The 13,278-nt window shown below is 47.0% G+C and overlaps 1 protein-coding gene across 1 annotated transcript in view; it reads right to left on the bottom strand.

The window, feature by feature from the left end:
- Window positions 1–2,270: 2,270 nt before the first annotated feature.
- Window positions 2,271–13,278, bottom strand: part of MYO10 (myosin X) — a 285,836-nt gene continuing 274,828 nt past the window's right edge. The window contains exons 35-41 of the mRNA XM_039463186.2: window positions 12,174–12,471; window positions 10,992–11,199; window positions 9,593–9,729; window positions 8,330–8,450; window positions 7,444–7,896; window positions 5,557–5,748; window positions 2,271–3,743 (exon numbers count right to left, since the gene is read on the bottom strand). Coding sequence (XP_039319120.1) covers window positions 3,642–3,743; window positions 5,557–5,748; window positions 7,444–7,896; window positions 8,330–8,450; window positions 9,593–9,729; window positions 10,992–11,199; window positions 12,174–12,471 — 1,511 coding nt within the window. The 3' untranslated portion in view covers window positions 2,271–3,641. The remainder of the gene's footprint in view (window positions 3,744–5,556; window positions 5,749–7,443; window positions 7,897–8,329; window positions 8,451–9,592; window positions 9,730–10,991; window positions 11,200–12,173; window positions 12,472–13,278) is intronic.

Here is a 13,278-nt window from a genome sequence, read left to right as displayed (position 1 = left end):
CAAGGGATGACTGTACTTCACTGGCCTTGTTCAAAGCTACTGACATCACACACACCAATCAGTGCATGTAAAACCAGTAAAATCAGAACAGGCTCTGTGGCTACAGGAAGCTCACCCAGCTGTGATACTGATCTACAGTAATGTGGGATGTTACCACTGGGAAAACTGACTGAAGGGCACGCAGGCCTCCCTGTACGCTCTGTTCCAACTTGCTCTGAATCTGTAATTATTTCTCAATAAAAGACTAAGACAAAACCACAACTGTGCCACGTAAAGGCTCACGTGTAAATCTATGTTCTAACTGTGGTGCTGCTCTAACCCCTGATCTGAGTCATGCCTTCCTTGCCTATTTTCCCATCTATAATTGAGAGCAAGTGACAGCCTTGCAGAGTAAATTAAGTCACAGAAGGAATCCTGAGAGGTGAGCAGTAGAAAGACTTCTGCCAAATTCTCTCTGGGCCTCAACAACAAAGACAACACACATCTGAGTCTTTACCGGTCTTCCTTGGTTCCCTGGGGGGCCACAGGCTCCAGGCAGCACCTGGTTTCAGGTTCCAACCCAATTCCAGCAGAATGAGAAGCCATTCGTGGGCATGAGCAGAGGTTGGGAGTCAGTGGTTTGCAAGAGAAGTGGCACTTGCTCGTGCCAGATGCCTGGCCTGGTGGTTTGGGGACACTGGCCACCAAACCACCCACCTGCGTGTTCGAATCCAGAGGAAGGTGCAGGCAGATTCTAGGATCTGGGGTTTCAAATCAGGCACACTTGGGAGCTGACATAGGAGACTATCTGACAGAAACCATTTCTTTTCTTTTTTTGAGATGGAGTCTTGCTCCGTCACCCAAGCTGGAGTGCGGTGGTGCGATCTCGGCTCACTGCAACCTCCACCTCCTGGTTTTTTTATGTATGTATTTTTTATTGCGTTTTAGGTTTTGTGAAGAACATGCAAGATGGTTGCATAGGTACACACATGGCAGTGTGGTTTGCTGCCTTCCTCCCCATCACCTCTATCTGGCATTTCTCCCCATGTTATCCCTCCCCAACTCCCTACGTCCTGCTGTTTCTACCCTAGTTCCTCCCAACAGACCCGAGTGTGTGATGCTCCCCTCCCTGTGTCCATGTGTTCTCATTGTTCAACACCCACCTATGAGTGAGAACATGCGGTGCTTGATTTTCTGTTCTTGTGTCAGTTTCCTGAGAATGATGGTTTCCAGGTTCATCCATGTCCCTACAAAGGACACGAACTCATTGTTTTTTATGGCTGCATAGTATTCCATGGTGTATATGTGCCACATTTTCCCTGTCCAGTCTATCATCGATGGACATTTGGGTTGTTCCAAGTCTTTACTATTGTAAACAGTGCTGCAATGAACATTTGTGTGCACGTGTCTTTATAATAGAATGATTTATACTCCTTTGGATATATACCCAGTAATGGGATTGCTGGGTCAGATGGCATTTTTATTTCTAGGTCCTTGAGGAATCACCACACTGTCTTCCGCAATGAAGTGATTCTCCTGCCTCAGCCTCCCCAGTAGCTGGGATTACAGGTGCATGCCACCACACCTAGCTAATTTTTGTATTTTTAGTAGAGATGGGGTTTCACCATGTTGGTCAGGCTGGTCTGGACTCCTGACCTCATGATCCACCTGCCTTGGCCTCCCAAAGTGCTGGGATCACAGGTGTAAGCCACTGCACCTGGCCAGAAACCATTTCAAGTCCTCAGCTGTGTGTGCCTTCATTTACCACTCCCGTCTTTTGCCTTCTTGGCTTTCTTGAAGTCACACTCAGTGTCTATAAGAGCAGTGGAGACAGCTGCAGATTTGTTTCGATCTGGTGAGCAATTCCATGAAACAAACACAAAGCCCAGACACGGAAAGCATAGCATTAACACCAGAAAGTTGGCCGGGCACAGTAGCTCACACCTGTAATCCCAGTACTTTGGGAGGCTGAAGCAGGTGGATCACCTGAAGTCAGGAGTTCAAGACCAGCCTGGCCAACATGGTGAAACCATCTCTACTCAAAATACAAACCCTAGACAGGCAGGATGGTGCATGCCTGTAGTTCCAGCTACTTGGGAGGCTTAGGCTCCAGTGAGACAAGATTGCTCCGCTGTGCTTCAGCCTGGGCAACAGAGTGAGACCGTCTCCAAAAAAAAAAAAAAAAAAAAAAAAAACACCAAAAAAACACACCCACCAAAAAACCAAAGCAAAAATAAGCCTGCCGTCCATGGTATTTAGATCCTCCTCTGATCAAGGAAACACACAGTGTGTTAGCGAATCTCTTTTATTGTCACACCTTCTGTGAGCTAGCAGTTTTGCAGAGTTGTACATGTAGGAACACAGCAAATTGTTCTGTGGGTAGACTTGGTTGGCCCAAGTCTTTAAAACTTCTCCATATAAAAATAAAAGTCCAAGACCAGATTATTTTTCTTCTTGTCATAAATGCTGACTTATTTACAGGTGCCTTGTTAGACCACCATTATAAACTTGGGATAAAATATGCATATATTTTATTAAAGCCTCAGCATTTAACATCAGGGTCCTTTAAAGACTCAAGTGTTAAGACCTTTCAGGAATGTGGCGTCTCTCCCCCAGTCAACGTGGTTATATCTGTGATCTATCCAGACTGATATAAGTAACATTTTGTTTTTAACTTAAATCTTTAGACATGAAAGACTCCAAAATGACTTCATTCTTGTTCTAAAACCAGCACGGAAGCCAGATGTGGGAGAGTGGTTTATAAATACAGTTATCTTGTAGGCTGCCTATCTGTTTATAATACAGCAGACACAGATAGCACACTGTCTACATGTAAAACAAAATGGACGCAACACGCGTTTTTCGAAGTACAGCAAAGACAGGAAAATCCAGGGTTCTGGTTTGTTAATAAAACCACCTTATAAAGTAACAATTGAGACTGTAGCTCTGCACTATGAAAATATACAGACTGTGTATACCATTGCACATCCTTTTTCCCTTTGCTTTTTAATGCTCATGAAACCATGATTAAAGTGTTGCGTCTATGAACACACACACGAACAGGCAAGCATGTACACTTAAAAGATGAAACAAAGAGAAAACTTGATCCGTGTCATTCCATGAGAAAGGCTGCCCGCAGCACTCCAGCTCAAACCCACTGTCCCCTTGAGCCCTCTATCGCCTCCCCACTCCCTCACCTTCCCTCAGATTCAGGGAAATCAGGCTGGGAGGTTAGTGCATCATCGAGAGGGAACGCGCCCCCCCCCACCCCCACACTCTGTCCGTCTCCCAGAGAAGGTGGGGAAGGCAGCTCCCTTCAGTAGCACAGTTAGGGTCAATTAGTGTTGGTTCCGCAAGTTAAGGCACTTCCGGCTGCTTTGGTGGCAGCGTGGTTCCTCCCCTCCTGTTTTAAGGCATGTCTTCTCTAAGAGTAGTAAAGCTTTGGAAACTTTGCAGTCTGGTCAAGTTGACAGCTTAATATAGGATATCACTGAAATCTGCAAGGTGAAAGGACCCTCAGAGACACCTCCCTCCGACAGGAAGCTTCCAGAAAGCCTGGGCAGCTCTGTTTCGGCTGGGCATGGCACACTGGAGACGGCTGAGGCCAGAGGGCATGCGGCGGTGCATGCAGGTAGCAAAGGCAGGTGGGCTCCGTGCCGCCTTCACCTGGAGCTGCCCTGGCTGCTGGCGGAGCGCGTGGTGCTGTAGCGCTTCTTCACGATCATGCTGATGTAGGCTTTCATGAGCTTGGCCACATCCACCACCTGCCCGGGGGAAGCAGAGCCGACACAAGATCATGAGTCTCCCCCAGGTCAAAGGCCCCGTCTAATAACCAGACATTCTCTGGGCATCCTCCCGTAGCTTCCCGTGCTAATCCACGGCTCTCATTTTGCAGGAAGCCAGAAGCTTAACCGCTTTCACCTTCCTCGTCAGGGAGAAGTGGAACCTCAGCTCCTCCAAATACAACGTGCACCACCTGGTGGTTCTTTCACACAAACGTGCCAACTTGGCTTGATGTGAATTGTCAGATTTTGCACATTAAAACACAGAACTACCGGAGGAGGAAGTGTCTCGATGTCAACAGTGCTAAGATTACTATCCCCGCTTAAAATAAATGTGAAATGACAGAGTCTACAATTACAGCCTTTGAAGATGGGATCATCTCATTCTAGTCAACTCCTTAAAATGCAGCTGAAGAAACAAAGAACTGAGGCCCTCGGGGCTGGAAGGGCAGCCAGCTCTCGAGACAGACGCCAGGCCCGCTTCTGTTCCAGACCAGCCGCCTCCTCCAGCTGGGATCTCCATTAGCTCCTTCCCATGACGTCCCTGTCACTGACACCCTTCTCACAGCTGGCCTGGACCCCTGTGAAGGTATCCTAACTAGCTTCCATTTCCCTGCTGCTTCCCTTCCATTCCCGTCCCACCCCAGAGATCACTGCTCGGAAATTCACTGTTGTTACGCCACGCACAACCAAAGATCCCACTGTGGTTCCGGGTTGTCTACTGGATCTCACCAAATCCTGCAGCGTGGCACCCGGCACCCTTGAGTCAACGGCTCCCCACTCTCTTCCCTCTCACTGCACGTCTCCCCATCAGCCTAGGGAACCTACGATGCCACAGCCTCCAATCACCTAGAACGCCCTCCTCAGCGCCTCTCCATCCCAAAGCAGGCAGCAGGCGATTCCTCTCCACTCACCTCGCTGGCTTGCCAGCTGTTCCCTCGTGGAAGCCTCAAAAGCTTCTTGTTTCATTGTATTTTTTAAATGTTGAAACTGGTAGCACGTATATTTAGAGGCCTTTTAGTGTGTGTGGTTTCACAATAAAGAATGAGCTGGACCAGGCACGGTGGCTCACACCTGTAATCCCAGCACTTTGGAAGACCAAGGCAGGCAGATCACCTAAGGTCAGGAGTTCGAGACCAGCCTGACCAACATGGAGAAACCCATCTTTCTAAAAATACAAAATTACAGGCATGGGCCACCATGCCCGGCTAATCCTAGCTACCTGGGAGGCTGAGGCGGAGAACTGCTTGAACCCGGGAGGTAGAGGTTGTGGTGAGCCGAGATTGTGCCACTGCACTGCAGCCTGGGCAGCAGGAGGGAAACTCCGTCTCAGAGAAGAAGAAGAAAAAAACCAAAAAAAACGAGCTGCATCTAGGATGGTCATGTTCCCGGCTCCCTCCTTGTCTGCAGAGGCCACCAGAGCCGAGTCTCACAGCTGTGACACTGCCATGCAATCGTTAACTCATGTGCAAAGGTTTTGTTGCAAATGATATACTTTTTCATGGACAGCTGTGTCCCTTCTCTTTCTCCTCCTCTCCTCCAAGGGTAAGACTCCCTGACACAATGGAACCAAATTCCTCTGTGGCCAAAGCATACAGAAGAAATATGGGGTTCTCAGATACTGGCCTGCAAGGGACCGGCAGCTGGAGAAGGACCACCACACTGCATTTTCATGTTTTAAAGAAAAATATTCAAAGAAAATGACTTGGTTAAAGACACGAGGAAATGGGGTCCCATTTTTCTGTTTCATCAAGACCACAAAGAAAAGGATGAACCTACTTTGCCTCTTACTTACCTCACTGGTTTCAAAGAGCAGCTCCCTCTCATCGACCACGATCTTGTACGTATTCGCCAGGGGTGCCCCAAAAGAGAGGATGTGTTCATACTGGAAGACTTCCAGGGGTCTTCCCTCGCCACGTTTGTAGACAGAGACAGCGTCCGCGCTGACACCCAACCAGAGTTCCTGTGGGAAGCCACCTTCCTTGCACTGGTGGGCAAGAGAGTTGACAGAAGAGTTAAGTCATGAAGTGGTTGGCAACAGAAGGCATCTAAACCATAAGACAGGCTTTGCGTCAAGTCCTCTGCACAGAAGATGAACTATGTTTGATGTGCATGCATGCATGGAGGGGCCTGAAATGTGAGAAACGGTGCCTCTCTGGCTATCTCGACTGATTTCTACCTAGTTAATCTCACGCACTGGGGAACATCTCACTGACTGGCAGAGTCTACCATCTTGCTTTGGCTCTCCACCACTTGGTATTATTCTACTAGCGGTTTGGATTAGCTGTGGGGACGTGGCCTGGTAATGGATGTGCTGGCTGAGGGACTCAAGAACGCTCCCCTGAACCCCAAGGCAAGTCTACTCTCCTATTCATATCTCCAGTTCTGCCTCCAAGCCTTTATGGGGATGATTAGTCTTCAAATACAAAATCTAGGATCACAGAGGAAAATTCTCCAAATCACTCATGCCAAACAGTTCTGGCTCCTCTTCACAAGGAGCAGCAACGGCCTTTCATATGCAGAGTGGGGACAGGACTTTACTGTACAGATCGGCAGAAGAAAATAAGAGCCCATATGTCGGGGCTAATAACACAGGGCTGATCCAAACCCGGGCATATAAATTGGGAACACGGGAAGAGTGCCTAGTTTGTATCCCTAATAACCAGACATTCTCTGTGAAAAGCTTTCTATGCTTAATCCACAGCTCATATTTTGCAGGAATCCAAGTGTTTAACTGTTATTACCTACTTATCAGGGAGAAGTGGAATCATGGCTTTGTACACAGCACCTGATTTTTTTTTATACATAAAACCAAAGATAATTGAACGAGCCAACCAAACCAAAAACATCATCCAATGAAAAGCCATTAATGGATCCTGCAACATGTAATCAATATTTAGATTTTTATAGAGCCTCAACTTAAAGTCATCAGATAACATGCTGAATTAAAAAAAAAAAAAAAAAAAAGGAAGCTAATCTAGATCTAGACCAGGAGCTGACAAACTCATTAAGGGTGACATAGTAAGTATTTTTAGACTCTGGATCACATGGTCTCTGTTGCAACTAAACTCTGCACATAAACAGCCAGAGAATGTATCTAAAGGAATGAGTTTGGCTGTGTTCCAATAAAACTTTATTTAGAAAAAAGGAGACAAGCAAGATCTGACCCACAGTCCACATTTGCCAAACTCTCATCAAGACCATTAGTAAGACTGCTTTTCAGTAAGTGGTCTACTTAAAAAAACAGTACTAGGTTGATGCTAATGGCTAAATTCCATTATGAAATAGACATTCTTCCCTTCAAACAGATGATTGTAAAGAAAAAACAAAGTAAAATGCAAGTATATCCAAAGCTTCTAATTTGCATATATAGCTATACATTTTTTAAATGTAGATTTTTATCGGCGTTTAAAAAATTAGACCTATAGCCTCCCTAAGGGAGGGTAGTAGAAGAATAGATGACGTCTTAATTTTGCGTTCATTCCTAATATCACAGATGCATTTACTATAAAGAAGGAAACTTTGGGGAGAAGGGAGGTGTTAGTGGTACAATTTGGAGGGCTCTAACAAAGGAGGCCAAGAGAGCAAAGTGCTCCATCTTCTCTCCACATGAGCTTGCTGTGATCCATGTTCTCAGGTGCCAGTGCCCCACCCGCCCCAACACACGGCAGCCCTTTCTCACCTCCACGTCAAACAGCGTCGACCCATAGCCAGGCCACTCCTTGATCAAGGCCATGTACTTGGCCATGGCCTGTTCCTGGTTCATTCCCTGAAATTTCTTCCACTTGTCAATGATGCTGGCTCGAGCACAGGAGACTTCTTCCTTAATCCACATGTCCAGCATCTGCTCCTCCTCGACCTTCTGCCGGACCACGGACCCCGTCCGGAAGCTCCGCCTCAGGGTCCCCTCCAGGAAGCTCGTCCGCCTCTTCTCCAGCCGCTCGCAAGGGGTGAAGGTTTTGGTGGACTGGCTGATGCGGGCCTTGAGTCTCTGCAGGGAATAAACCTCTTCGAGGGGTGGGATGGCAGCGTGCAGAGTATAATCCCCCTGCAGATACTGGAGTCGCAGAGCAGCAAGAACCTGGAGGTTTTCTTCCGGGGCTGGATGGTGGCCGTGGATAACCGCCTCATGGGCCTGAAAGGAGAGAGTCCTTCTGGTCAAGGCACTGGCGTGCCACGGACGCCCACAGGGCTGGCTCCCTCACTTCATCAGGGTTCCTCCCAAACTCACCTTCCCTGACTGCCCTGGTTAAAACTGCACCCTCACCCCCACCTCACTGCTTTTAAATTATTTGCACCCTAGCACAGACACCATCTAACACACGTCATACATTTTATTCTCATGGTCTCTCCTGTCAACTAGAAGTTTCTGGCACAGAGATTCAAATAAAATGTGTAGCAGGTTTCATTGTACAAATGAATGCAAGAGCAGCTGGCCTTGTCTTTGCTGAGAAATCTACAGGTGTGCCTCATTTCTAAGGAGTGCCAGTTAACCTGTAAGACTAAGCATTAACAGCTTTCGCCCTTGCTCACCAGCAAAGAAATCTGTTTCTAATTATTCCTTTTACCTGTTCAAACATAAATGCAAATTCCACACTGTCTTTTGGCACATTTTGTGTGTCCAGGAAGCAGTAAAGTTTGAAGTAGAATTTCCACGGCAGGTCCCCCACCTCCGATGTGGCAGCCAGCCTACAAAGAGAAACCGAGAGACTTAGAAAATGAACAAGAGGGGCCTCTGGTGACCCGCAGGGAGCTGACTTTCCATGGTGTATTCTAAGGACACAGACATTCTGTCCAGGCCCAGGTAACCGTGGATAGAGAAGCGGAGAGAGGGATAAACAGTGAAAAAAATACTTTCATCCTGATTTTGCTTTAAGAAAACAAACAGGCAGCCTCTGGTTAAACCAGCTAACAAGTGTTTTCTGAGAGCCACAGTCGAGTTAGTACTAGCGAGGCATTATGCCGAGTCCACAGGAAGAAAAGAAGCAAAAGCCTATTTCTTTATTACCTTTACCAAGCCTCAAATACATTAGAAGAATAGTTATAAAAATTGATGTGAATATTCTTGCATGAGGGCTGTTTTTATACTAAGCAGGAATACCTTCCATGCTACTTAGAGGATGCGAAGTCACAGATCAAATATCGTAGGTCCATAGGCTGGGTGTGATGGCTCACACCTGTAATCCCCGCACTTTGTGAGGCTGAGGCAGGCAGATCACCTGAGGTCAGGAGTTCAAGTCCAGCCTGGCCAATGTGAAGAAACTCCGTCTCTACTAAAAATACAAAAATTAGCTGGGCATGGTCGTGGGAGCCTGTAATCCCACCTACTCGGGAGACTGAGCCAGGAGAATCGCTTGAACCCAGGAGGCAGAGGTTGCAGTGAGCTGAGATTGCGCCACTGTACTTCAGCCTGGGCGACGGAGCAAGACTCCGTCTCAAAAAACAAACAAACATGGTCCACTTTATAGTACAGATATAAAACAGTTTAAAGAGTTTTTAAGTTGGTTTGAGTCAATCTGCCCAATTTCAAAGCTAATGACAACTGGAAACCTAAAAATTCCAGAAATTCCCTGATGGGTCCAACATGGAACTGAGAGCAGGAATGGGGTAAAAGACCACTGACAAATTAAATCACATAAGATCATGGCTTTATCTAGGAATAGAGAACAATAGCTAGCGGAGGTGCAAAGTTAAACAGGCATCAACGCAGGTAAAATAAAACTAACTCCAGGACACTGTGAAGCCAGAAATGGAATGGAAGCTCAAACCTTCAACCCTGCTCTGAATTCCTCTCATTTGCTCTTCTGATACAGCAGGGAGAAGAAACTTACTTTTCAAACTTTGCTAAGACATCAGCTACAACGGTTCGACTTTCAATGGCTTTGTCGACGTGGCCGTTGTATTCAAATAAGGCAAACATGTTCCTGCTGTCCTCCATGGCGAGGCCTCGGATCAGCTTCTCCACCACCTGGAAGACACACCAGAGGGACTTTCAGCTCCACAGGCTGCAGCCACAACACGTGTCCCAGAATGTGCTGTCACCTGATCCCAGAGGGAGCTGCTGGCACAGGGGTGTTTCCAAGCAGCTTCCTGAAAAATGTCACCTGTGAGGTCATCCCAGAAATTCCAAGGTACGATTTTCCCTTGCTCTCTTGAAATAGGTTTCTCTCTCTCTCGTCAAAACGAACTCAGAGTATTTTGCCCAACAATAGAAGCAGGTGGGCCAGGCGCAGTGGCCCACACCTGTAATGCCAGAACTTTGGTAGGCTGAGGCGGGTGGATCATGAGATCAGGAGATTGAGCCCATCCTGGCTAACATGGTGAAACCCGTCTCTGCTAAAAATATACAAAATTAGCTGGGCATACTGACATGTGCCTGAAATCCCAGCTACTCGGGAGGCTGAGGCAGGAGAACTGCTTGAACCCGGGAGGTGGAGGTTGCAGTGAGCCGAGATTGCACCACTGCATTCCAGCATGGGCAACAGAGCAAGACTCTGTCGAAAAAAAAAAAAAAAAAAAAAATTAGAGGCAGATGCTGGGCTGATTTCTTGCAAACCTATGTTGTTAACAGGAAAAGTGGGTGAAAAGCTGAACTCCTGTCTTTTAGCTGAGAAATTTTATGAATTCCAAGGAACAACCAAGACTCCAGATGATGATTTTTTCTGCACAGGAAGCCTTGGGGGGTGGGTATGGGTTGGGGGGGAAGTTACTGCACTATCTTTTTGGCCAACTGGTTTTATAATAGTAAGTTCAAACTTAGAAAATGTGGCCGGGGGCGGTGGCTCATGCCTGTAATCCCAGCACTTTGGGAGGCCGAGGTGGGTGGATCGCCTGAGATCAGGAGTTCAAGTCCAGCCTGGCCAACATGGTAAAATCCCATCTTAAAAAAAAGAAAATGTGTTCATCTGCCATTCTCTAGCTAACCATGTGACAAACACACACTCTGCTGAAGCACTGCAGTAAACCCCCATCAGAGCGGGTGGACCTGAGCCAGGTCTGCAAGACTGTGACTCAGGTACTTTATCTATTTCCACTCATCTTAATATATGTTTTCATCTCTATATTGATGTGGTTGCTTGTGGGTTACACGCATTTCCTTAGTACTGAGTAGCTGTACTAAGCAAATTGCAACTGCGGAGGGCAGCGGCTGTAACGCCGCACCGCGTTCCTGACCCAGGTGTGCCTGCAGCAGCGCATCTAACAGAACAAGCAGCGGCTGTCTCTCCTCACCTCCCCAGCGGTGGTGTGGGAGTTGATGGTGATCTTGCAGGAGCCTCCTCCATGGCAATAGACTGTGGATGTCATCTCCTGCCTGTGGATCAGAGCTTCGATTTCATCTCGCGAAGGCACATACTCTCTGCATTTGGTTTTCTTAAGAGATTCGTAAGTGAAGAGAGCGTATTTTTCCATCTCGGTTCCTGGAAACTGTTCCCGTATCCTAGGAGACAAACACTGTTAATTTTTAGACTGAAGAGGGCTGGCTGCTGGGAATTGGGCTGTGGCAGGTTCTGAGACCAAAGCGGTGAATGGACCCCCAATGGTGAATGGAGCAAGCATGAGTGACTTCCTGGCAAAGGCCTGCTTCATTCTGTGCAGTTCAACTTAAATACAAAAAAAAACCCTAAAAGAGCGAATGTCTCACTGGGAGCAGTTGGGCTGCCAGCTCACCTCTGCAGCATTGTTAATACTTGAAGAGTCATGCCTCATATTATCATATAAAAATTCTTGGCTGGGGGCCATGACTCACGCCTGCAATCCCAGCACTTTGTGAGGCAAGGTGGACGGATCACATGAGGTCAGGAGTTGGAGACCAGCCTGGCCAACATGGTGAAGCCCCATCTCTACTGAAAATACAAAAAGTTAGCCAGGCATAGTGGTGGGGTGTCTGTAATTTCAGCTACTCAGGAGGCTAATGCAGGAGAATCTCTTAAACTCAGGAGGCAGAGGTTGCAGTGAGCCGAGATCGTGCCATTGTACTCTAGCCTGGGCAACAAGAGTGAAACTCTGTCTCAAAAAAAAAAAAAAAAAGGAAAGAAAAGAAACTTCTTTTTCCATAGCTAATCAAAATCCCAATCAGATCGTTTCTACCTCTGATCTGGAACAAATATCCAAGTTGGTATTTTTTTAATATACAGTAGTGGTAATTAAATTGATCCAATGTCCTACCCATGAGGACACTACACCACAAGTGACATGGTCCCTGAAATAACCTTGTGTGGCTTAAAGAGAAAAAGGATGGCTGCATTCTGTAAGCTTGCTCAGGCCACTCACGAGTCTGACCCGGAGGTCCCTGCCCTACTGGAGGTATCTTCTGTTCAAGAGCATCTTTATCTCTTTATCAGAACGAGGACCCAGTGCCCCATCTGCTGGGCAAGCTCTGTCCAGCTCACCTACCGTTCCCACGTGCTTTACCTTTTCAGATGGAACTTGAGATACTTGAGAATCCCTCGGCTTGGCAGGAAGGTGCAGCTCAGGCACGTCAGGATCTGCCAGCTGTACAGGTTGCCCACGCTGCCGGGGTGGGGCACTTTGTTGGTCTGTTTGATGAGCTGGCAGTACAGCTCATCCCGCAGAGGTCGCAGATCGTGCCCTGTCTGCAGGATGCCCTGGATTATTGGAATAGGGTCAGACATGGACTCCAGCTGCTGCAGGGAATTGAATATCTTGATGGCTTCATCCTGAAGGGTGGTATAGCCTTTGTCTTTGAGCACTAGGACAAGCAAAACAAACACAGAAGTCACCTGAGAGTTTCAGAAAAGGGCATGGGCATAATCGGAGCAGTAGTCAAGACAAAGGAATAAATGGAGTGCAATGCCCATGACACTCCCTACACATCTCCATCAGCAGAACACAGATCTAAAAGTACAGAGGTGGGTAACTTAACACTGCTTTGTTATCTAGTTGAACTTCGTACTATATACAATGCTAACTTAAAAGGTAATCTGTTGCCAAACAAAATCCTTTTTTTGGAATGCAAAATTACTCAGGATCTGGTTGTCTGGCTACTCTGGGCCAGGTGCAATGCCTCACGCCTGTAATCTCAGCACTTTGGGAGGCCGAGGTGGGGCAGATCACTTGAGGCCAGAAGTTCAAGACCAGCCTGGGCAATATGGCAAAACCCCGTCTCTACTAAAAATACAAAAATTAGCTGGATATGGTGGCACACACCTATAATCCCAGCCACTTGGGAGGCTGAGGCATGAGAATGGCCTGAACCAGGGAGGCAGAGGTTTCAGTAAGCTGAGATTGCACCACTGCACCCCAGTAAGCTCAGATTGCACTACTGCACCCCAGCTTGGGTAACAGAGTAAGACTCTGTTTCAAAAAAAAAAAAAAAAAGGGCTACTCTCAGTTCATGGGGAGAGAGCTGGCATTTTCTGACTTCTTTAAATCTTTTTACTACAGCAATCAATCTTAGCATTACTACAACCACACTCTAGAAGTCCTGCTTTAGTAATGAATCTAAGTATATTTCATCTTTTCCTTCCAATTCATGACGAGTAAGAGTCTCTTTGAG

This window comes from Saimiri boliviensis, chromosome 1, assembly GCF_048565385.1.
Source record: "Saimiri boliviensis isolate mSaiBol1 chromosome 1, mSaiBol1.pri, whole genome shotgun sequence".
Taxonomy (NCBI): domain Eukaryota; kingdom Metazoa; phylum Chordata; class Mammalia; order Primates; family Cebidae; genus Saimiri; species Saimiri boliviensis.
This window is presented reverse-complemented; position numbering and strand designations above follow the sequence as displayed.